Source organism: Miniopterus natalensis, chromosome 1, assembly GCF_054644295.1.
Source record: "Miniopterus natalensis isolate mMinNat1 chromosome 1, mMinNat1.hap1, whole genome shotgun sequence".
NCBI lineage: Eukaryota > Metazoa > Chordata > Mammalia > Chiroptera > Miniopteridae > Miniopterus > Miniopterus natalensis.
The window spans coordinates 46,101,527-46,127,296 of NC_142081.1; the positions used below are offsets into that span (position 1 = coordinate 46,101,527).

General features: G+C 42.5%; 1 protein-coding gene across 1 annotated transcript; it reads right to left on the reverse strand.

The window, feature by feature from the left end:
• Positions 1–1,413: 1,413 nt before the first annotated feature.
• Positions 1,414–19,555, reverse strand: CCNB2 (cyclin B2). Its single transcript, XM_016208552.2, has 9 exons — positions 19,463–19,555; positions 17,074–17,202; positions 16,878–16,991; positions 8,589–8,759; positions 8,333–8,491; positions 6,772–7,008; positions 6,335–6,475; positions 3,285–3,395; positions 1,414–1,699 (listed from the first exon to the last, which is right to left on the reverse strand). The coding sequence occupies exons 1-9, from the start codon at positions 19,484–19,486 to the stop codon at positions 1,589–1,591; spliced, it is 1,197 nt and encodes a 398-aa protein (XP_016064038.2). The 5' UTR covers positions 19,487–19,555; the 3' UTR covers positions 1,414–1,588.
• Positions 19,556–25,770: the final 6,215 nt, after the last annotated feature.

Sequence of the window (25,770 nt, forward strand, 5' to 3'; positions counted from 1 at the left end):
CTGAGGTCAACACTCATGTACCATCTCACAGGGACACAGCTACGCACTCAGACCCAAACCACCCAGCTTCAGGGTCTGCACTCTTCAAATACATGTTTACATTACCACATTTTCTAATTCCAGTGTTTTTATGATATTATGACTTATACCTTTATGGCTTATTTCACTTTTATAACACTTGAGTTTGGGATGCCTGCTGTGGCACATAAGGAAGTATCTTAAAGGTCTTTTTATGACATCCTGGAAGTAGGAATTTCCTGAGTCAGAGAATTTAGTAGTTAGCTAAGCAAAGTATGTCATAAAGAAGCTATAAAATGTCTTTGGAGTATGCCTACAAAACCCATCCTCTCCTAATGAGAAGTCAGAGCCAGGAAAGCCCCCTTCCGTGGTCTCAGTTACCCCTCACACTTGTGACCTCAGTCTGTCTGAGGCTGCCCTGGGAACAAGTCCCACCACCTGGGCAAGGGGTATTTATAGAACTAGGACTTCAACATATAGATACCGAGCTTCTCCAAATGCTTAGACTAGTCAGGCAGCCTGGCCTGCCCAAGGAAAGAGGTGAGTAGCAAGTCCTGGCCAGGGCCAGGTTCTCCTCGGGCAGTGACAGAGCCAGGCACCCATGGGCCTCGCTGTCGTGTGGGAGGCAGCTTTCACCACTCCAGGTTTGGGAAACGCTGAGTTTAACGAATTTACTGAAGTTCCCCAAAACCCTTATGCAATGTTTCTCAAATATATTCGACTAACTCATTTTCCTCAAAAGGCCAATTAACATCTCGTCGAACTAATAGTTTGGGAAGTTGTTGCTATAAAGAGACATTTATTTTATGAGGAGGCTTGGTTGTTGTTTTTTAGTGGTTGGAAACTGAGAATGCACTATCCCTTAGAACACAATGTTAAATGTGATCACACACCCACTGAAATACACACACACACACAAAAACAAAAACAGTGACCCATAATGTAGTTGACCAACACATCAGGAAAATGCATTCCAAGTGTCAACCGTAACAGGATGTCACAGGCCCCTTGGGACACACTGCTATTCCTGGTCTCACTGAATCTGAGATTGAGACACACTGTGAGGGTTACCTATGGTGGCCATAGCCTAGTGGGCCCGGTGTCCCTGTATAGTAATTAAGAGAATAGTTGAGTAGGTTCTAGAAAGGGAACTATCATGGTTATCCTCTCATTTTAAATTTTCATGATGAATCGATCTTTTTATGTTCAAGAAGCTGAGGAATGGATTGGCATTCACAGAAGCCAAGTGCTGGTTTTTCCATCTGAGAAAATGGTAGGAAGGTCTTTCCCAAAGTCATGAGGCAGTAATGTATACGCTACATAGCTCAGAAAGAAATGAGTCAGAGCAAGTGTCTACTGAGAGCTTTGGCAGAATGCACAAATATACACACAGGATACCTTAAGAAAAATCCATAGCTTTATTTTTCCTCAATATATAGTTAGAAACTAGGTCTGAGAAGAGGTTTCATGGAGTAGACTAGAGAATTACACATAGAGTCATAGAGTCATAGAGTTCCAAATCAGCAGGACGCCATGCCCAGACGGGTAATCTTCCCGAGGACCAGGCTGCCTAGGACCGGCCCAGCAGAGGCAGAGCGAGCTCTTTGATGGCTTTACAGTTCAGCTGAGGAATCGTGCTGATCTTCAGGAGTTTGCTGCTTGCATACTTATTCTTGACGGCCTGCAGAAGTCATCTGTGGTTAAGGATATATCGGCACTCCCCTCCCTCTCCCCCTATACCTTGTTCCTAGTCTAATTTACAAGTACTGAGGGGCCAAACCCACAATCTCCAGGTGGTAGGGTGATGCCCACTCACTGAAGCCAGCAAGCTCTCTGAGGTCACTGTGCTGTGCCTGACAATTTCCTTCCATGCCTAGTAACGGAGAAAGCTCAGCTGGTAGTACAGGTGATGGGGAACCAAATGACTTCCAGGTCTAAGAAGGACACCTTCTCTCATAAGTTCCCAGAGGGGTGGGAGGTGGGAGGTGGAAGCTGAGTTTATCGTACCAGGACATAACAGGCTGGCCAGGCCTGGCAGCAGTAACTGGCAATAAACATGAGTGACAACTTGTGCTTAGCAGGGCCCAGACAACGCCCTCGGGACTGAAACATTCCACTTCCACGATGTGCTAAATCATGCCGAAACTACACGTAAGGAAGCAAATCTGGATGTGAGGACATCAGTACAAATGCCTTGCTCTTTGTCACCAGACCTTGGTAAGCTCTGAGATTCGGTGTCACACAAGCACAGGACAGCGTCCAATCTCCTTGGGCTCCTTCTCTCAGGTGAGCCACACAGGACACTTCCTGAATGGGCTTCTTGCCCCTCCTTCACCATGCGTGCTATGCAGGTGCCTTTTAGTCACTGTCCCAAAAGATCCTGGACAAAGGCCCTCAGTAGTATCACCCAAATACCCAAGCCTTCCACAGGGCCATGAGGAGAGCCCTTGCTGTTCCAGACCATATGCCAGCCAGCCCTCCCTGCTTGCTGAGTGCCCTACCTGGGGCACAGGGACCAGCGTGGATACATCTGTTGAACAGTTAGCTGCCTGGCTGAGTAATCTGCGCCTGGACACCGTTAGACTGTCTACCTTGCTTTAAAGAATCTCTGCTTTGCCCTGGCTGGTTTGACTCAGTGTTTAGAGAGTCAGCCCATGGAATGAAAAGCCCAGGTTTGATTCCAGCCAAGGGCAGTACCTCGGTTGCAGGCTCAATCCCCAGCCCTGGTCACAGTGCATATAGGAGGCAACCAATGGATATGTCTCTCTCGCATCAATGTTTCTCTCTCTCTCTCTCTGAAAAGGAATGGAAAAAATGTTCTCAGGTGAGGATTCCAAAAAAAAAAAAAGTGATAAAGAAACTCTGCTCTTTGCCTGGCATGGCTCAGTGATTGAGCACTGACCCATGAACCAGGAGGTCACAGTTCGATCCCCAGTCAGGGCATATGCTTGGGTTGCCAGCTCAGTCCCCAGTAGGGGGCGTGCAGGAGGCAGTCAATCGATGATTCTCTCTCATCATTGATGTTTCTCTCTCTCTCTCCCTTCCTCTCTCTAAAATCAACAAAAACATATTAAAAAATAAAGAAACTGCTTTCAGAGTTTATCAGTTTACTCCATCCGCTGTGCACTAGAAAAATGCAGAGCTTGTGCCGAAACAAGCTCTCACATATGCCAATTTACATGAAAACACAAACACACATATATACACATACTCTCATATGCAAAGCCCATAGTCTAATGCTTTCACCACTTAGGAAAGGTACTCACGATGAACTTCGTTAGATTTTCATTTACTTTCACTACGTTTTTGGCCATGTGCTGCATGACTTCCAGCACCTCGTTCTCTGTGTATCCTGTGTAATACTGCTGCTTCAAGTTCTGGAACACAATGCCAGAGAGGGCAAGATAAAGCCTCCACTTCTTTAGAAGAGCCCAAGTTACACATGCTGACTTACTTATGTAAAAGCTACAAAAGAATAATCATACCTCATACCTCCTGGAAATTCAGTCACAGCCCTAATCACTGCCATGATACCAGCAAAGCAGCCAGTAAATGCAGGATGACTCTGCCTCTGAACAGGACTACAGCAAGGTGTGGTGTGGCTCTCAGCTAAATCAAGTCAAAGTTCCCATATTATTATTTTTAAAGAAGGTTACACAGGCTAAGTAGGGTACTTCATGTAGTAAAGCTTTCATGCTTACCTCCCTCACCACACTGAAAGGGGAGGGAACATGGGACAGCATGAAAACAAAACCCAGCAAGGAATGCCCTGTCACAGTTACGGCAGAGACCTGGGGCTAGGACGTGTCACACGTTCCCCAGGCAAAGCCCAGCATGGCAGTGGCTGATGAGGAGCCTGAGAGCCTAGAGAGCCATATGATCAGTCAGAGGTTCAGAATTATGACAAAAACTAGGCCACAGGCAGCAATCCAATCTACCGAATCCAGAGGAGCTAAGACCACCGGAGTCTCTTGTAAGCCTGGAGAAGAGAGAGCACTCCGGGAAGCCTCTACGCCCAGCCTCGTGACCCAGCCCCAGAGAACAAAACTCAAGTCAAAGGACAGTTGTTGACTGATTCTAAGACTTTTCACGTATGAAGATATGTAACCTGACTTTATTTCAGTTCTGTGATAAATTCTAAAAGCTGAAATACACCTTTCACATGTATAATATAATTGGGAAAATAAATCACAATTTAATCTTAATCCTAAAATAGGTTTAAAGAAAGAACTAAGCAGGAGCGAATCTTGAAATAACACACAACTACTGGTACTATGAAATCAATTCCCAGAAGAGAGGGAGCCCTGTAGTTAATAGGCTTAGAGCCCAAGGAAGCGTGTCTGAGAGTAATGCAATTTGGCTAAAGTGAGCCATTGGTACCAGACCCATGTACTATTCATGTACCAGTGGCCTTTTTGCCTCAAGTTTTTTTTCTCAAAAAATTTCAAATCTACAGAAAAACTAAAAGAATAATATTATGAACATCTTATATCCTTTGTGTAGATTCATCAATTATTAACATTTTGCCACTTTATCATGGTGTCTGCAACTCACTTTTAAATAGTACAGCAAAAGTTATATTACATATATATATATTTTTTTAATATAAGTTATATGTGGATATTCCACTGTGCAGGAAGTCGGCACCACTAACTCCCAAGTTGTTTAAGGGCCAACTCTGTATGTGTGTGTGTGTGTGTGCGCGCACGCACGTGTGTGTACATATATGCATATATGTACATATAACCATATATACACAATTGTATATATGTGTGTGTATATAGGTGTGTGAATATGTTGATTGCTACCGGGTGGTCATTGTTTCCTGGACCTTTCATTATGCATTTACTGACATTTCCAAAATAGATCTAATATTATAGGGTTTTCCCTTTTGTTTTTAATTGTTAACATTTTCTCTTTCTTTGTATAGTGAAAATTTAAGTCTTTAATAACATAAATATGTTTATTTGTTATATACTACAAAATACATAAGTAGTTTCCAAATTATAGTAACAGGTTATTAACAACTAAGTAAACCTCCTAAGTAAACTTTAAGTGTGTTACCTTTTTGGTCCTTTGTTTTGTCTAACTTCACATCCCACTAAGGATGCAGTCAGAACAGTGTTAAAAGTTACTTGAATTAATTCTTCCCTATGTTCTACTACCAATTTGATACATAGTGACATTGTTTCTGCTTAATTCCATTTTAGGGTTTGCATAAAACATTGGTATTGTTCAAAAGTCAAAAAGTTACATTATATTGTTTATAAGTTAATAAAAATTACAGCCAGAAGTCCTGCTCCCATCCTCTACCTTCTCTCCTGTTCCCACCTAAGCCCACAGGTATCCATTTACATTCGTTTCTGGTCTACTGCCTCTATTTTTTGAAAATTTAGCAAAAACAGAAATACATAAACATACACTCTCTCTTATTTCCCTCCTTTCTTACATAAAATATAAACTGTACTTATATTGGTGCATTATATTTATATCGGTGCACATGGTGATAATGCACCATGTCGTAGTCAATGAGAGTCAGTTCCATATTTGTATAGAGGAAACAGCTCCGCCATGGTGCCTTGGTAGCTTTCATGTATCCACACAGGCCACTCAAGCAAAGGTCTGAAACACAGCTTATGTCTTGGCAAAATGCTCTGTGATCCTCCTGGAACACGAGGGGATGGCCAGCTTGGGAGGAGCTGCCTCTAAGCCAGCTCCCACTCACCTCCCTATCTCCCCTGGGAGGCTATTATGAAACCATTTCTCATCACCTCCTGGGTTCTGAGGAGGCTCTTGCTCTGCTGCTCTCGGGTTCAGCTACAGACTCTACAACTGCTTGGAGGCAGTCTATAGGCTCATGCACAAAAGGGTATCCCATGCCCTGCACCGCAGTCATCCAATCCCTTGTTTCAGTGTTGTCCTCTTTGGCGAGTGAGACAAGGACCCAAGAAACTAGCATCTTTGGCTCCTTGTATGAATCTAAAAGTGGCTCCTTTTATCTGTACTGGCGAATCAGACCTTGGCCTTGCTTTGTCTTGTGTGCTTCATAACTTGCTTGTTTCACCTAACAAAATATTCCAGAAATCTTAGCCTATCAGTTCTTGGTGGCCTTCCTTATTCTTTACGACTCTATAATACATTTGTGTACCACGGTGTCATCCCCTCCTCTCCATCTGGATCGTTCCAAGCAGCTTTCTTTTATGTCTTTGGACTTTTAACAATTGCTTAAGAATAGTGTTGTGAAAATGTGAGTCCTTTCCTATCAAGAGAGCCTAAAATATGACCTAACTAATTTCCTCTTAAACACAACACTCACCCATTTTCCTTGGCCTAGAACCTTCTGGGACAGGCAGGAAGCAGCCGCTGCCACCTTGGAAGGGTGATAATGCACCATGTCGTAGTCAATGAGAGTCAGTTCCATCAAATACTTGGCTAGAGTGTGCTGTTCAACATCAACCTGTGAAAGAACAGCCAGGAAACGGCACAGTGATTATTATCTTGCAAAATTCTGGGTGAAGGTGCTAAGAACTCACATCTACTTAACCCACTTTTCCTTCCCAGGAACCACTCTATTCCACAGAATGTTACAAACTCAGAATGTGAGGGCTTTTCTCTTAAAAGCTGATAAGTATTAGGACTTATCTAAAAGATGTTTCCTATACATTCATAAGCTTCACTTTAACTGGATCAGTGTTTCTGGGGTGAGACAACAAGCAGCAAAATAAAGTCTCCTACAGAACTGGAGGCACTTACCTCCCCAGCTTTTGATGCCCGCCTTAAAAAATGTAGTGGCAAAGGCCGACCCAACTCAAATTTCAGTTCTTTCAAAATCAGAGCTTCCATTTCTCGGATTTGGGAACTGGTATAGGCATTGTCTGTGATGTAAACGAAGTCTTCTATATTTGGAGAAAACATCTCCTCATACTTTGATGCCAAGAGCAAAGCTGTAATCCCAACCAGTTGAAGCTTCTTACGAGAGACTGGCTGAACCTAATCGAAGAGGATGTGTCAAAGTCATATCTAACAAAGTCATATCAGGAATCTGGGTGCAAGAGAGTGAGAGAGAACCGAGTCCTGGGAATATACACCTCAACTCTGCTCACACAGGAAACCTACATGTGAACAGCAGGCACCACCACTGCTCACAGCAGCTGTCTGTTACTGAGTACTGTGTGCCAGGCACAACGCTAAGAGTCTACCAATCATCTCATCGAATCGTCACAAAAACCCTAGGAAATACATTATTTCCCCCCACTTACAAACAGATTCAGACATCAGTTCAAGATGATTCAATTGCTGAATAGAGAATTGTGTCCGACAACCAAGCTCCCAGTCCCTGCTCCATGCCCACTGTCCTGGCTTGAGTGTCTAGGGAAGCCCCAATATGGCACCCAGTCTAGGGTATAAGTGTCCCCCTTCATTTTCTTTAAAAAAAAAAATCTGCGACTTTTTCTTGCTTCAACTCTAATTACTGAAAATCTACCAAAAATATGACTGTATAATATAAACTACTTATATAATGATAACAACTGAATCAATGGTTTCTTGGCATTGTATAGTATTTCAGGGTCATTAATTATAAACAGTTATTGTTGTATTGTTTATACTTGACCTAAACCTGTATCATAAATGTTGACTTTAAATAAATACATCCTATCTGCAAGGCTACTGTTTGCAAGATAATATAGTAACGGTTTATGTCTGGAATTTCTTCTAAGTGACCACTTACCACTTTGCTTTTATAATTAAACATTTTGATGAGCACTCTGCTTCTCAGCTTAATTCCTTACATTCCTCTTTGAGACTACACATTCTAGTAAACTTCCCACACACACCCCAACCTTCCTTAAAAATTCTGCCTCCTCCCACTTCTACCATGATTCAGTGCCACACCTGGCTGGAATCGGTAAAGTTCTCTAGCCAAACTCCTAACTTTTCAGAGGAAATTTAACACCAAAGAATAACATACTATGGAAACTGTGCAAGTAGGCCGGGAAAAGCAGCACCATGGGCCCCACAGGCTTCAGACTGACCATCAGACCACTCGCTGGGCACACTGCCTTTATGAATGACTGTGACAATGCCGTATTTCCCCGAGCACTTTTCAGCAGGCCGACCTAACAAAAATGCCCCCCATTGGTCACCACCACCAGAGGTCTGACACACTTGGAAAGCTTCCCATTCTAGCCCCCGAAGTTTTTTGGCTTCTCGTAAACTGGCTTTTGGTCTTTTCTTCAGAGCTACCACACCTTGGCATCACCCAAATGCAATGTTCTGTAAGCCGCTGGTAGGAATTCTCTGCAGCCACACTTACCTGTAAAAATCGATCCATAATGGCGACACACATGTATAAAGTCTCCTGCAGCAGCCTGAACTTGGAATGGACCTGCACCAGCCAATCCACCAGGATGGCACGCATGCGTCCATTTATATCTCTTCCATCTAAGAAATGTGGATTTATGGTTTGCAGAACCTGTCAGGAGAATTAAAAGTTTAAAAAGCTTTGTTTCCTTCCCAGCTATGTGGGACATCACATTGCTTACATAACCGAAACACATAGGACCACTTACTTCGAGCTGCCTCAGATACTGATAGATATCCTTAACATAGTCGCTGCAGAGCTGAGGGTTCTCCCAGTCTTCATTATCAATATCCTCGATTTTGCAGAGCAAGGCGTCAGAGAAAGCTTGACAGAGGTTCTCTTCCTTCACGGAGGTATCCTCAGGTGCCAGAGAAGGCGCCTACATCAATAAATTAAAGCAAACGTATAACCACTTAAGGAGTAGCCTTCATCACAAATACATGCAGAGCCAAATGTTTTAAAAATACATATAGGCCTGGCCAGGTAGCTCAGCTGGTTAGAGCATCATCCCGATACACCAGGGTTTTGGGTTCGATGACTGGTCTGAGCACATACAAGAATCAACCAATAAATGCATAAGTGGAACAGCAAATCGATGTTTCTCTCAAATCAATCAATCAATAAAAGTATCATATGCATTTTTTAAATATGTTAAAGCCAAAACAAATAAATTTCAGAGTAAGAGGTGAATAATTCATGATATAAATAGACAAGGTTTTTAGAGATACACTCCTCTATTTAAAACTCTAATTTCACTCAAAGTGAAACCCTAAGTCCTCACAATGGCCTACAGGCTCTCCATGACCTGGTCCTCCCCTCTCCTTTGCTGACCCATCTCCTGTTTCTCTCCCTTGGTTTGCTTCGCTCCAGCCTACTGGCCTCCCTCCCAGCAAGCAGGCTCCCTCTTCCCGGAATGCTCTTGTCCCTATAACCACATGGATAATTCCCTCACCTTCTTCAAGTTTTGTTTAAATGCTACCTTCTCAGCAAGAGGTCTATCCTGTCTCCTACTTAAATGGTCACCTGCTTCCTATTTCCCCCACAAGTGTTTCATTTCTCTGTTTTTCCCCATATAACCTATAACCTTCTGATACATTATAGAGTTTATTTACATATGGTATGTGTTATTTTCTGTCTACCTCTGCTGGAATGTAAACTCCATAAACTTACATTTATTTAAATGGTTTTTGTCCACTAAGGTATCTCAAATATCTATATAACCCCTAACACACAGTAGGAGCTCGCTGAATATTTATTGATAGAAACTTGGACACCTGGGTTCAGAGATTCCTGAGCTGACAGTTCTCTTTAGCAGCAGCCTCTTCTGCAAGTGTAATGTTTTCTTCTTACCAACGAATTTCTTTTTTTTTTAAATATATCTCTATTGATTTCAGAGAGAGGAAGGGAGAGGGAGAAAGAGATAGAAACATCTATGATGAGAATCATTGATCCGCTGCCTCCTACACACTCCCCACTGAGAATCAAGCCCACAACCCGGGCATGCACCCTGACCAGGAATCAAACCACGATCTCCTGGATCCTAGGTCGAGGCTCAACCGCTGAGCATGCCTGGCCGGGCACCAACAAATTTATTCTAAATTGAGAAAATGTTTGGCAACTAAAAAGCAGAAAAGCATGTTCTAGTCTATGAATAAAATAGGAGGAAGAAGCAAAGACAGAGCAAGTATACATCCAGTAATTACTTTCTTATGTTAACGGATTAATTATTTATTTATTTTAAATCACACACATTAAAAATATATTAAGTTAAAACAACTGTTTAGTAATGAAGTATAAATAAACCGTTACTTTTTAAAAGAATGAGAGGTACTTCTCAAAGTAAAACCTAACAGAATTGCTAGGCTGTAGAGGATATATATTAAAATAATAAATACAGAAAGAAAGAAGAGGCTATATAATAAACAATTTTGATTTATATGAAAGCTCAATGATTATAGTTTCCAATTTAGAGAAGCATAAACCAATAATAACAAAATATACACAGCAATTCAAAATAGGCCCTTCTCTCTTAAATCAAAGTTATTAAACCAAGGGAGGGCCAGGAGAACAAGACGTATGCTGGGAGGCATGCCATTTTTTCAAGAACTTAAGAACCTCAAGGGGCTAGGATAAGTAAGAAACACTACTTGGGGTACAGGGGAGAAACCTGAGGAAGTTTACCAGAGAGGGGAAGATCTTCAGGAAAATGAGTAGGCAAAAGGCACACCAGTACAAAGTCCCAGGGAAGCAAAGGGGTAAAGGCAAGTCTAGGAACTACACATGGATTTAGGATAGTGGGAGACAGCCCGTGAGGTATACAAAGCTGTGTTGGAAAGATGAGCAAGAACCTAGCTAAGGAGTTTAGATTTATCCTAAAGCAAATGAAACCACTGAAGGAACTAAGCAAGAGTTACTGGAATCAGATGTGTGTTTCAATAAGCACAGGTAGCTTCAGTTTAAGGTTACCTTTTTTAAGGATAAGCATTTTCACTCTCCCCTGGAAGGGCAGTCAGTTCCAGAAAGCTGGTTTAAGGAGGCAGCTTGAAATGTTTACCTGTGTCCATTCAGAAGTACACCTGAGTTTAACTATATCCAAAAACCACCAGGATAATACAAGAATAATTACTCTGATTCTTAATTTAGAATTTCAAACATTCCTTTGGGACTCCAACATAATTATTCTAAAATCCTCCCTATGGCCCGGCCAGCGTGGCTCAGTGGTTGAGTGTCGACCTAGGATCCAGGAGATGGCTGTTCGATTCCTGGTCAGGGCACATGCCCGGGTTGCAGGCTCGATCCCCAGTTGCGGGCATGCAGGAGGCAGCCAGTCAATGACTCTCTCAACACTGATGTTTCTATCTCTTCCTCCCTCTCCCTTCCTCTCTCTGAAATCAATAAAAAAACATATTTTTAAAAAAAATAAAAAATAGCCTGGCTGGGCGTGGCTCGGCGGTTGAGCATTGACCTCAGATCCAGGAGATCACAGTTCAATTCCCAGTCAGGGCACGTGCCCCGGTTGTGGGCTCGATCCCCAGTCAGGGGTGGGCAGGAGGCAGCTGATCAACGACATTCTCATCATTGATGTTTCTATCTCTCTCTCTCTTCCTCTCTCTGAAGTCGGTGAAGACATATTTAAAAAAATTTAAAAATGTAAAAAGTTCATTTAAAATATAAATAAATGAATAAAAATAAAATAAAATCCTTCCTAAGATCCCACTCATCCATGCAGGTAGTCACTTAAGCCCTATGAACCAACTGAGTGGCCCTCTGTCCAGTGCCTGCTGCACGCAAAATTAAAAACTGCATCAGCTAGTTAAGCGGCACAAACTTCTGAATATCAAAATCAGTCTGAAGAATAAAAACCTTCAGGTTAGATGAACACATGAGTTCTGTGGGCTGGCAGAGAAAACTGAAAAGTCCCATCAGGAACAACGAAGATGTGAGATTTTGCTGAACTTGAACTCCTGTTTGATCAGGAGCTGGGTGGAGTGTGAGTAAAGGCTACTGAAGTTCTCCAAGTACCGATATTGAATGAGTTGGGTCTGCTGAGAGAACAATTAACATTGATAGGCCAAATATACAGGTATTTACACAAGTCTTGGTAAACCAGAGTTCCTTTGTTTACTAAATTTATGATGCCAAACATCATAAATCAATGTCAAGTAAGTGCAACAAGGAAGGACTCCAACTAAAACTGTTGATTCTGATCAGTTCCTGATTTGCAGTAGTGACTGTGTACTCGTGAATACACAGGCACACACAACTACAGAAAGGCTGAATTGGTTACAGTGATTAGCTTTAGGAAATGCAAATGCAATGGAATGAAATGGAAGTTTGGGGATAGGGAGAATAGTAAAAGTGAAGTGACCTTTTTGGTTCTATGTACTCTATGTGCTTCTGTATTATTTTGCTTTTTCATAACTATGTTTCTTAGGAATTAAAAATGAAAGGCTTTTTTGGGTGTTTTTGTGTTTTTTTTTTAAGATGTGTCCTTTGCCTTTTTTTTTTTTTAATATGTTTTTATTGATTTCAGAGAGAGGAAAGGAGAGGGAGAGAGAGTCATTGATCGGCTCCCTCCTGCACACCCCATACTGGAGATCAAGCCCGCAACCTGGGCATGTGCCCTGACTGAGAATCGAACCATGACCTCCTGGTTCATAGGTCAATGTTCAACCACTAAGCCACGCTGGCCAGGTGAAAGGCACTCTTTTTAATTTAATGTGAACAGTTGTGCTTATGTCCATTTTATACATACTTTTTGTATTAGGGAAAGTTGGGTCATAAAACATTCCTATATTTGAGTAATGACTATCACTAAATTTAATGTTGAAATCAAATTTGTAAATCTAAAACCTAATATGAGCTTCTAGCTGCAACTCCCCAGTACACCTCCTAAGCTTGCATCTCTCTCTTTTACAGCATATTATAGCATCTATAAGGCATGCTTTTACTCTGACAGCTGTCAGTGGTTCACTCAACTTGTTTCCCCAGAGCCCAGCAAAAAACGGGGCTAGTAAAAGGCCTTCTCCCTCCTTCAAACTACTCAGTGTTTGCCAAAGCTTCATTGCTCAGCAAAAAACCACTTTTCTCCAAAATTTGCAGAATAATAAGGTCCTACAAATACCTGTGAATGGCTGAAACCCTTTCAAGGCCCCAGCCAGGGCCCTAGGTGATTCAGTTGCTTCATCTGCTACAAGAAAGAACCCTGCCCTCCAGTTTTGCAGAGGAGATAGGAAAAATTCAATTAGAGGTCTGGGAGCATCTGCTTTCACGAATCTATGGCTCATGTTATAAGCTTCCCTGGGCTCACTGCTGTTAGACACCCTGTGTCCACTGACATTTTAAACATCTGAAGGAACTGAATGCAAGGAGCAGCAATGACTCTGCAGATGGACAGAGGACAGAGCAAAAGCCAGAGGGCTGACCAGAGACAGGGAAGCAGAGGGGCTAACCTGCAGGAGGTAGGGCTTCCCCTACATTGTGGACTTCATGGTAGTTTCTGTACTCTTTTTCAGAGAAAAATGCATTTGAATTGGAATCAATTATTGCTCATTAATCCCTGATGTCTTCTGAAGCTAGAAGCACATTTCAATCATGAAAATGATTTTTATATGAACTGAGCTACAGGTCCATAATTCTTTATCAGAAACACAGTGGTCTCAATTTTGTTAAGAAGCTAGAAAAAAAGGAGTCAGACAAGAAGATGTGGAGTAAAGGAAACTCAAAGAATGGAATTCTGAAGGAAATTTCTCCCTTTGTTTTGTTCACAATATATATATGCATATATATATATATATATATGTATATATATATGTATATATATATATTGCCTTTTTTCTTCTCTAATTCAAATGTTAATATGTACCTATGGTGAAAATCTGAAAATTTTAAGGAAGAAAATAAAATCAATCTTAAGCTTAACCTGATACTCAAAAACAACTACCATCAGCCCAGCCAGTGTGGCCCAATGGTTGAGTTCAACCCATGAACCAAGAGGTCATTGGTTCGATTCCCATTCAGGGCACATGCCCAGGTTGCGGGCTCAATCCCCAGGAGGGAGTGTGCAGGAGGCAGCCAATCGATGACGTTTCTCTCTCATCAATGCTTCTATTTATCCCTCTTCCTCTCTCTCTAAAAATCAATAAAAACGTATTTTTTAAAAAAATAACTACCATCAATATTTTGCATATAGACGCACTTTTAAAAGCAAATTTGGGGTTTCACTGCATCATATCATGTAATAATCTGATTTTTTTCAAATGTAACATGCATTTTGACATCTTTAAGTATTCTATTAAAACATGGTATTTATAGCATTTCATTCAATGGATTTAACTGATCTCCTAATATAGAATATTTCTCTATTATATAAGAGATATTCATTCATTACATTACTATTTAAAAGTCCTCAACTGTCTCTCTGATCATTTTCTTAGGATGAATTTTTAAAAACAGATTTACCAGGTATGGAAAATAACCATCTAAAATATACTGACAGATGGCCCTCCTGCAATATGGGAGGAACCACATAAACAGTCACTCGTTTAAATGCTCAAGGTCTCAGCCTAGCCAGTTTTGCTCAGTGTTTAGAGCGTCCGCCCACAGGCTGAAGGGTCCCAGGTTCGATTCCAGCCAAGGCCACGCCATACCTCTGTTGCAGGCTTGATCCTGGGCCCTGGTCAGGGAGCGTGAGGGAGGCAAACCAATTGATGTGTCTCTCTCACATCAATGTTTCTCTCTCTGAAAAGCAATGGAAAAAATATCCTCGGGTGAGGAAAAAAAATAAAAATAAAATAAATAAATGCTCAAGGTCTGAAAAGCTGCTTTGTGTTTGGCCTTTAGAAGGTCACTTGGAAACCTCCCAGGAAAGGCCCATTAAAGGAAGGCCAATCTTGAGTATTTGTTCTGAGCTTTAGTTTTTGATTCGAAGGTTTTTTCTCCTGTATTATGTATGAACAGCAACATCCTTGCCACCATCTCTTCCAAGGAGAAGCCTCCCAAGTCTGTCCCTCCTTCAGATGCTGCTGGTCCATTTCCAACTATATTTCCCAGTGGATGCCTCTCTGTTAGCTCAACACATGTAAAGTCAAATGAGACACCTTCCCCAAAGCTACCTCCCTCTCCTGACTTCCCTATTTTTTATTAATTTATTCCTAAATGGTTTCTTAAATACTCAGTGCTTAAGGGTCTCACTCCTCCACTCCAAGCAACATATCCAAAGGATTTCTCCCACATACAGGATGATGTCTGTGAAAGGAATTCTGGTACATCCTGACACATCTGCTGTTGTCTCTTAGCATCTGGATAGGCTAGTTCAAGACCCTCATCAGCTCCAGCTTAGACAATTGAATACCTCCTAATGTACGGCCCTTCCATGGCTGCCCTACAGTGCTTCCATCACTTCCCTTCTCTTCAAAACTTTTCAGATACACCTCATTTCTGTAATATAGCAGCGATTTTCAACTGGTGAATTGCATGAATTTTTAAAACATGCAATACCTGACTAGTCAGGGTTTCCCTTAGACTTTCAAATAAAAAGATGACAACAGCCAACACAACAATAGCCATCCGGTGTGAATGAATCAAAATTATACCTTTTTTTTTTGTCAGATCGGCAAAAAATACAATTTTTGGTGCCGCAGACTTTTAGTAATTAGTTTATGCATGCCAAAAAATGAAAAAGGTTAAAAATCTGTGCCTTATAGGATAATATCAACATTCCAAGGCCTTCAAATCCAACTACAACCTTTCCCAATTTTATCTTCTGCTTTCTCATGCAAACCTGACCCAAGTTAGACTTGGAGACTCCTTACCCAAAGGACAGGGTTATAGGCCTATTTTCACCTTGGTACTTTGATTCTTACTACTACTGCTTTGTTCCCCCCCAAAGGTGCTTTTTCCTGCCAGCTTCTCCCACTCCTTACAAATGCCACTTATTCCCTGACTGCTCCACTTCTCAGCATTCTCTTCCTCTTTTAGGTGCACTTTCCAAAGGGCAACACTTCTGTCTACCAAGTCATTGGACATTCAGTCAAATACATTACCCAGGGCATCTAGCATCTTTCACTAGGATTACTAATTTAATTCTCAGGTACTTATGCCCCTTCTAGATATGCTCTCTGAAGACAAGATGCCTCTTTATCAGCCTTAACATAACTGGATATGCATAGTAAGGGTTCAATGTATATATTTCTCAAATATAACCAATGTTTTATTTTGAAAAATTTCATAATATGTGTGTGTCTTTGCGCTAGAAAGAGCAAAGTACTTACTGTATTCTCAGCACCTACAACAGTGTCTTCTCATAGTAATTACATGAATGTATGTAGCCCAGGAATGAGAGCACGCATGAACTTGAATGTGGTGGAAGGGGCACGGGCCGAGCTAACCAGTCACAGAGACTACAATTATCAACACAGGATGTTGGCATTACCTTGTTCTTACATGTGGGTTTCAGAATTGGAAGCTTCCACAGCCTTCATGGGCAAGTTCATTCTTACGGTAGATTATTTTAATAAAACCCACCAAATTTCACTCCAAGATCACTAAATTTATTTGGGTATTAAGGTGATTAACTTTGTTATTCAAAGTCACAAATATTAAAGTATCATCACTAAAAGGTGTATATATTAATTTCCTACAGTGTTGTTTCAAAGTAGAGCTTTTGCTACGAATGTTCTTCAAAAGCTGAAGTGTGGCCCAGCCAGCGTGGCTCATTGGTTGAGCATTGACCTATGAGCCAAGAAATTGCGGTTCAATTCCCGGTCAGGGCACATGTCCGGGTTGTGGGCTCGATCCCCAGTGGGGGGCATGCTGGACGCAGCCGATCAAAGACTCTCTCATCATTAATGTTTCTGTCTCTTTCTCCCTCTCCCTTCTTCCCTCTGAAATCAATAAAGACATATTTAAAAAAGAAACTGAAGTGTGGAAAAAGGCACCTTGCAGTCTAGCCCAAAACAGGCTACTTCATTAAGTTTGTAAATTCAGAACTTCCTACCTTTGGAGCCATCATTTTCATCTGTACCGGTTTCACAGAAGCAATAGGTTTCAGCTGTTTGTTGACATTTGTTGTTTTGGTCAGTTGAACAGGTACTTTGGTGTTCGGCGCTTTCTACAAGGAAAAAGAAACGTGAATAGGGCAAGACAGCCAATGCTGCCCGCCGTGGGCACACATACAGTTCTTATGGTGTTACCTTAGCTACTTGTGTGGCTCTGGTTGTAACTCTATTTCCAATTTCTTCTAAAACAGCTCGCCGGAGTGTCACATGACTCTTCACCTTAGAATTAACTTCTGTGTCAATATTCTCCAAATCAGTGGACACCTAAAAAAAAATTAATAGAGTTGAGACAACTGAAAATACTTGGCTAATGTTAGATACCCAAATTCAGAATTACTTTAGGAAAGGTTAATATACTGAGATCTATTGGCAAGAGGAAAAAGGTACATTTCAAGAAGTCTAAAAATACTATTTGTGTTTGATAACATCACTCTAAATTATCTATAAAAACAATAATCCCATTAAGAGCTGAACAGATAAGTGATTATTTCTCATATAGCACCTATGTCACTTGTTAGAGAGTCCTATATATTAAAGGTATCTCCAGTATTTAAAATCCTTCCTTTATAGAGATAAGTAATAAGTGAAATTAAGACACAGTACTTTATTTATTGATTGATTTTTTGAGAGAGAGAAGGGAGAGGGAGAGAAATATAGAAGCATCAATAAGAGAGAAACATCGATCAGCTGCCTCCTGCATTCTTGAGGCTCGTCCTGTATCCTACTGGGGATCAAGCCCTCAACCTGGGCACGCCTGGGAGTCAAACCCACGCCCTCTTGGTGTATGGGTCAACGCTCAACCACTGAGCCACACCAGCCAGGCAAGACACAATATTAAAAAGTGATAATAGGCCCTGACAGGGCAGCTCAGCTGTTTGGAGCACTGCCCTGTACACCAAAAGGCTGTGGGTTCAATTCCCAATTGGGGCACATACGGGAGGCTCGATGGTTTTTTTCTCTCTCCCTTCCTGTCTAAAATCAATAAAAACATATCCTTGAGAGAGAATTGAAAGAAAAAAAAAGTTATAGGTCTGGCTGTTTAAAAGCCAGATGTTTAGCCTGGCCGGGATGGCTCAGCAGTTGAGCATCAACCTATGATCCAGGAAATAGCGGTTCGATTCCTGGTCAGGGCACATGCCCCGGTTGCGGCTCGATCCCCAAAAGGAGGCATGCAGGAGGCAGCCGATCAATGACTCTCTCATCACTGATGTTTCTATTTCTCTCTGTCCCTTCCTCTCTCTGAAATCAATAAACATATATTAAAAAAAAAAAGAAGAAATAAGAAGTACTAATGTAGACATTATCTTATAGAGATACAACCTTTTAAAATGAGGTTGCCATAGCATGGATTCTCTCTTATGTTAAGGATACCTAGAAATAGTTTCTGTGGGTGGAATACTAGTTTTACTCTCAAATTCAGAGAGAGTTGGAATTGTATGAAATAAAAATTGTTAGTTGACCTTAACCTGTTTTACACAAAATGTGCTTAGAAATAAAACCCGCTAGGAAAAGCAATTTATACCAAAAAGAGTTAATTTAATTATAGAAGTGAAAAGCATCTCACAAGAAAAAAAACAGCATGTCCTAATCCTAAAGAATCTCCCAATGGGTTTTGAATGGACCTCCCAGGACAGGCAGAGCGGGGCAAGGGAAAACTGAAGCCTAGCTAGATAAAAAGAATCTGACCGTGACAGGACTTTATGGGATAGATTAGACAAAAAAGTACTTGTCAGTTCAACTTAGATCCACAAAAGCGTAGGAAGTAAAAAATGAATGTACTCAACTTATTAGGATTCCTGAACGTCATACTGTTCAATTTTTCCAGCAGTAACCGTCAACTTTCAAGTGTTTGAAAGTTTAATGCTTATAGGTGGAAGCCTGGCGATGTGACTAAATTTGAATCGAGCTTTTTAAACCAGCCTTACAGCGGGGAGGTTGGGACCCAGGTGCGTCCGACCCTCTACTCTTCAGCAAAGCAAAAGTAGATCCAAGTATAATTCAAACCCACGGTTAAAATATCCAAAACTCCATGAAACACTTTGATTTTTGCAAAGGTTAAATAAGTGAGTTCAAGCTTGACCAAGCATTCACGGCACTTGCCTAACTACGGAATTGCTTCCCCACCAGGGATCCCTTCGCTGGTACGGAGCCTGAGAGCGGAGGAAGGAAATCCCGAGAGGCCCGTATTCTGAGGGCTCTGGAACAACAAAGCCCTCAGGATCGCCTCCAGGGTGCGGGGCCCGGGCCGGCTCGGGAGGCTCGCCTCAGGCGGCACCTCCGGGGCGCTCTCCCGGGTCCCTCCCACCCCAGCCCAGCCCGCCCCCACCCCACCCCCACCGCAGCTCAGAGAGCAGCAGGGGCGGGGACCGGAGAGAGGAACCCAGGCCGCAGCCGGAAGAAGGGGAAAGCGGGGGTCCGGTTGGGACGACGAAGCTCGGAGTAGAAGGAAGAGAAGCGACGGGCGGCTGAGGGGACTGCGCGGCCGAGGCCCCTGGCTCGCGTCGGGGTCGCCCGGCCCACTCACCGTCGGGCGTCGGAGCAGCGCCATGGGGGACAGGCAGGCCAGGACGCCAGCCCGCCGAGGAGGGACGCAGACCGGAGGAGGGAGGGCTCGGGGGTCCGCGGCGCCGTTGGGCCCGCACTCCAGCCCGCACCGCTGGGGATCTGCGGGTGTCGCCCGGTTCCAGGATTCAAATACCGCGCCGCTCGCGCCCCCATTGGGCGGCCCTACGCACGGCGCGCTCTCCCCATTGGCTGAGCGGGAGGCACTCCCGCATGCTGATTGGCTGAACTTCAGGACCCGTTTGTCATAACAACCGGTTGTGTTTCTGCCGGCTGTGTTTTAAAAAAAACCTTGGCCACCAAGATCTGCAGAAATTAAATGTCTCGCTGAGGAATGAGACGTAGGACGCCTTCTCTGGATTTTGACAAGGCCTCAGCTGCGGATGTTTCTCTACTTCTGTACTGGGCGGGCGGAAGTTGGTTCTCGGGAACACCCTGAAAATGCCATTTCTGACCTTTATTCCTCTGCCGGAAATTCCGAGTTGGAGTCTGGGTTGGTTGGTCTGGGTCGCGTCCAGGCGCCTCTGGGTGGCTCAGGGCTGCACTGTAGGAGGTGGTTGGGACCCAAACGTGTGCTAAAGGAGTGGGAATGGGGCTTTTATTCAAAAGCTAAGTTTACCAGGAGAGGCAAAAAAAAAAAAAAGGCGGGGGGATGGGAGAAAAGGGAATATCCGTAATACTTTCAACAAGAAAGATCAATTTTAAAAAAGAAAAAAGTAAATGTCATTGATGTGATTTGTGATTCATGTAAGATCTCCGCTATATTGCCAGCACCTAGCACCATTGCTTGCAATGTGTTACGGTTGATGCTCCATAAATTTTCGTCGAATAAATGATCCTATGACGTGCAGAATGCTTTAACATAAAAAAATAGTTTGCCTGTTTATTACTGGGGTACCAATGGGCCTTAAATGAAGTCAAATGATCTGGGTTAAATTCCTTCCTTTGCCATTGCATCTCTAAACCTGTTTCCTCTTCTATATTTCTAAACCTGTTTCCTCTTCTATAAAACAGGAATAATTGCAGCTACTGTGCAAATAGTAGTGTGTCCATCATCCTATAAGAAAAAGTCCTGGTGTCCTGCCGGGTGGTTCAGTAGTTGACCATGGACCTATGAGCAAGGAGGTCACAGGTTTGATTCCAGGTCAGGCCTCATGCCCAGTCTGCAGACTCCATCCCCAGTGGGGGGGGGTGCAGGAGGCAGCTAATGGATGTTTCTCTCTATCCTTCTCCTTTCCCCTCTCTCTAACATTAATAAAAACACATTTTTTAAAAAAGAATGTCTTGGGAAGGAAAAAAAGATGCTTAGTGCACTGGGGTGGTGAGTAAAATTATATTTTTGCTTTATCGTTATAATATTACAGTGTTATCAAAAGCTACAACTATAAAACTAACCTTTACCGACTTACAGGGCTTTGTAAACAGAAATGCTATGAATGGCAAAGTGCTCTAATAACTGACTTGATATTGTCAAAATCACTTACTTTAATCCATATTAGACAGATTATATTTTCATTATAAATGGACGTAATACGTATTTCTTTTGTATCACTCACTGCAACTAACCTAGAACCTTACAAATTAACTTTTTTATTCAACCTCTTGTTTGTGTGTGTGTGTGTGTGTGTGTGTATTTTTTAAAATGTCTTTTTTGATTTCAGAGAGAGGAAGGGAAAGAGAGAGATAGAAACATCAATGATGAGAGAGTCGTGGATCGGGATCGAGCCGGCAACCCAGGCATGTGCCCTGACCAGGAATCAAACCACCATCTCCTGGATCCTAGGTCAACGCTCAGTCGCTGAGCCACGCCCAGCCTCGTTTAATGCATCATTGTTCTATATTTTTTATGTCCTGTTCCCTCCTGCCTTAGATAACATCGATCACTCCTCCCGTATACTAATTTACATCAACTTTCTCATTGAAGCCTGATAATAATCCTTATAAAGCAAGTAGTATCCCAGTTTTTTATCATTTTTTTATTGAGGTGTAATTGACATATTAGTTTTAGGTGTACAACATAATAATTATATATTTGTATATATTGAAAAGTGATCATGACAATAATTCTAGTTAACATCCATTACATATTATCTCAATTTGAAAAAAACTAAGGCTCAGAGCAGTGAAACGCCTTGGCTGCAATCAGAGCACTTGAATGTCAGAGCTAGGATTTGTAATTAGGTTTGATCCCAAAGCTTGTACTCCTTCCACTACATTTACCATTTGTTCACTCTATTTACATTTGGCAGAAAGAGTGGGGAAAGTTTGAAACAGTCATCAAAGGAAATCGAATAGAAAATTAACCAAGGATAAATTTCTTGAAGGCCAATGGCCCTTTGCAATATGGTAAAATTCTACACAATCAATTCACTCTGCTTTCATTTCTTGGTCAAATACTGCTTCAAAAAGATGTGCATGTGAACTTTAGTGAATATGTGGTGCAGGCAGAAGGAGCACCCCAAGCAAAAGCACAGAACACGGGTACTGGACTGGCATGATGGGAAACAAGGTGAGTGGCTTGGTTTGGCAGGAGCTATTGGGCTTCAAGGTAGCTGTTGCATAGTGTCTTCCAACCCCATAAAAAGGAGTCGGAGACAGAGACTCTGAGGTTCCTACACAAATGTTTAGGTCCTGGAGTGACAAATGGGAACTCTCTTCCGTTCTGACACCTAAATCCCCCAGCAGGGGGTAGAGTGTTGCCGTGTCAGCTGTGAGGATTATCCTTCTGAATCACCAAAGATTGCTTGCTGTTTGTCAGACCCCCTTACTTTCAATTTCTTATTCAGACACCCACCTCTTTCTCCCAGTCTTGGGATTCTTTTTCTCCAAGACTTTCCCCCATTGAGGCTACTTCACAGCCAGACAGCCACTACTGATGGAGAATTCAAAATTTCAGGAGGCAAAAACTGCGCCGGTCAGGTCAAGGCTGGGAACCTCACAGTCCTCCTAGAAGTCCCATCCACAGGCCACCAGGACCAGCTCAAACTCCAACCCCAGGTGCTGCTGAATTTCAACAAATGCATCGGATGTGCCCCAGGTGCACACGGGTGCCGGGTTTTTGCACCATTTCATCTCTAGTGCCTATAACAAATAAGGGCTTTTTTGTGGTTGAATTTTTACTTGGATTCACTTAGGTTATATACAAGCGTATCACACAGGACAAGTCCAAAAGCTCGCCTCATGCTCATGGTTTCTATATCCTTGAAGAATACTTTCCCCTTCCGTCCTTGGTGACTTTCAGCAGCCGTTGTTCCAGATCACAGCGAGGACATCAAGGGCCCGGTTTAGTTTATATGCCATTCATTTGTGAATGACACAATTAACAAATGATGATTTTCATCAGCTGATTTTTATGAGGACCCAGCTATCTTCTTAATATAGTCCCAAGTTCTCTCTTTCAGTTATTCTTATCCCATTTCTGTTTCCCACCCCCACCCATTTCTGCCTACCAGTTTCTGATTTCTTCCCTTCTTTCAACTAGCTAGGAGATAAACTATATTTGACATATTAAAATGAAAATGTCTGTGTGCCGGGCACTGCAGGGAACACAGAGAAGCCTATAGTATGAGCCATGGCCTCAAGTGCAAAACAAGAAAGGGGATACACATAGAGACAAAGTCACTTTAAGAGGCAGAACCTATAAAATACTGAGCACAAAGGAGAGATTAGTTAAGAATGGGGGGCTTGCTAGAAAGGGGACATTTGAGCTGGGCTTCGATGGAAGGGTTAGATTTTAGCAGGCGATGGCACAGGCGTTCAGGAAGTGGGAACAATAGGAGTAAATCTGTGAAAAAACGAAGTAGCCTGAGGCTTGGATGATAGGAATGTTAAAGATAAAGCTGCAAACGTCCAGAAAATGAGGAATGGAGGAAAGTTTTGAAGAAGGATAATGACTTTGTCAAAATCTTGCTTTAGAAAGCTGCCCCCTGGGACACATGGAGGGCGGATGAGAGTGGATTGGGAAGCCCGGGTTTCCCAGGTGAGGCTCGGATGAGCGTGGAGAGCGAAAATAAAGGGGGGGAGGCACCTGAGGAGCGACGACAGCACCTTGGCAACTTACCAGATGTGGGTGGCAGAGGAACAGCTGTCAGGTAACCGGGAGGTTCTGAGGGGGTGCCCTGGCGGGTGGCTCAGTTGGCTGGAGCACCGTTTGGAGCGTCCTCCCCATGCACTGAAGGTTTGTGGTTTGATGCCCGCGCAGGCCACACACCCAGGTTGCAGGACCTTGCGGTGAGGTCAGGGCCCATCCTCTCTCTTTAAAATCAATAAATATACCCTCAGGTGAGGATTTTAAAAACAAAAAAAGAAGTTTTGAGGAGTTAGGTTAAAATGTTCTCTCAAGACCTACTACTTTCACCTTGACCAATACTAGCGGGACATTGTCTTTCCCATGAAGGTAACCAGGGCATCTCTTGCTGGCGAGGCAGGGTGCAGGGCTATGTCCTAGTCTAGGGCCTTTCTGTTTGCCCAGAAGCAGGGAGACCCAGAGAGGTGGAAAGAAGCGCCTTTCTAGAGCCTTCATGAGCCTCCACTCAAAACAATTCTTTAAAATCTGGACCTCAAGCTTGTGGATGATCTGTGGGGGGGTTTTGTTGGTACTTAAAATATAGAGATAAGGTACATGAAGGAAGAATGTAATTCACTTATGCTTACAGAGTGAGTAAAAAGGTAAGATCTGTTGAGAATATAAAACCACTGACTCAAGAGTTTTTACATTATGCCTTTCAAGTAGTCATGCATTTCTGGTTATCTGTTACAATGGATAAACATCGTGAGACTCCCTACGTTTTGCATCATATCCTAATCAGCTTTAGTGGAATACTAAGGAGCTGAAGAACGCAGAGAATGTCCCAATTGGCATATCAAGTTGATTTTTTCCATTGCAGCCCCAATTCTGGGCTATGCTGTGCCTGGGGGGCGTGCAGGTCTACTCAGACTTGAGAGCCAGTCCCACTGTCACAGAGATGATGGAGTGAGGTCGGTGTCTCATTTCTTTGCAGTTTTTAATCCTTTCCCAATCCATTCTCACTCCTTCCGTTTTCACACGTTCTTTAGGAAACCTGTGTTCTCTTAGAAAACACCACCATTCCAAAACCTAACTCATACCTAATCTGGAACTAGGTAATTCCATACTTTTTAATGCTCAGACCACATCTGGAGTAATGACCATTAATAGGTATTGTATATGAGGAACATTAATAAACTAGAAGTATCCAGAAAATGGTGATAAGAACAGCTAAGAGGCTTAAGATCCAGTTCAAACAAAAAAACAAGGGTACTAAGGATATTTCACTTGTAGAAGACCTAAATAAGTCAAATAAATGTCTGAGGAGATAGCATATAGTAAGAAACCAGATTTATTTTTGCATTGCTCTAGGATATAGAATATCCTATGTGAGGTTTAGGGAGAGCTAGCAAAGGAAAAGAATGATTGTGTTTACAACAGAAATGTGCTTCTTCAATAAGTAATGATGACATCGTCACTGGAGGGACATAACCAGAGGCATGATACTTGCATTAGTCAGGGTTCTCCAGAGATAGATGATAGATATGGAATTGGCTCACACAATTAGGGAAGCTGGTAAGTCCCACAATCTCCAGTCTGCAATCTGGAGACCAAGGAGAGCCAATGGTATAGTTCCAGTCCAAAGGTTGGCAGGTTAGACACCCAGGAAGAGCCCATGTCTCCACCCGCCCAATTCCAAAAGCAGGAGAAAAACGATGTCCCAGCTCCCAGGCAGTCACGCAGGAGGAATTCTCCCTCACTTACAAGTGGGGGCGGGGGGGGGGAGGGAGTCTTTCTGTTCTATGCAGGCCTTCAACTGATTGGATGCAGCTCACCCACGTAAGGGAGGGCAATCTGCTTTACAGAGTCTACAGATTCAAATGTTAATCTCACCTAGAAACACCCCCTAGATACTGCCAGAATAATGTTCGAGCAAATGTCTGGACACTCCATGATGCAGTCGACACAGAATTAATCATCACAATAATCATTTATCAAGACCACCACAGAAAGAATTTCTAAATTCTATCAAGATATGGCAGTTAAAGATCCAGAAGTAACTAACTTTCTCCATTCCATAAATTTTTCTCAAGTATCAGCATAGGAAGGTAAAAGTTCCTTCACTACTGATTTATCTGATGATTATACTTGAGAACAAAGACCATTTTGCACATATGGCTTCTCCATATTCTAGACTTTGGTTTGGGGGGGATGGCGAATAAGTATGTTCAGGAAGTTTGCACTAGGAATTCTAACAAAGCAAT

Coding starts and splice junctions, on each gene's coding strand:
- CCNB2 (XM_016208552.2), bottom strand. CDS start 19,486: ATGGCGCTGCTCCGACGCCCGACG. Junction 7,009..8,332: donor TTATGGATCGATTTTTACAG/GTAAGTGTGGCT, acceptor CTCTTCGATTAG/GTTCAGCCAGTCTCTCGTAA. Junction 3,396..6,334: donor TTCTAGGCCAAGGAAAATGG/GTGAGTGTTGTG, acceptor ATTGTGTTCCAG/AACTTGAAGCAGCAGTATTA.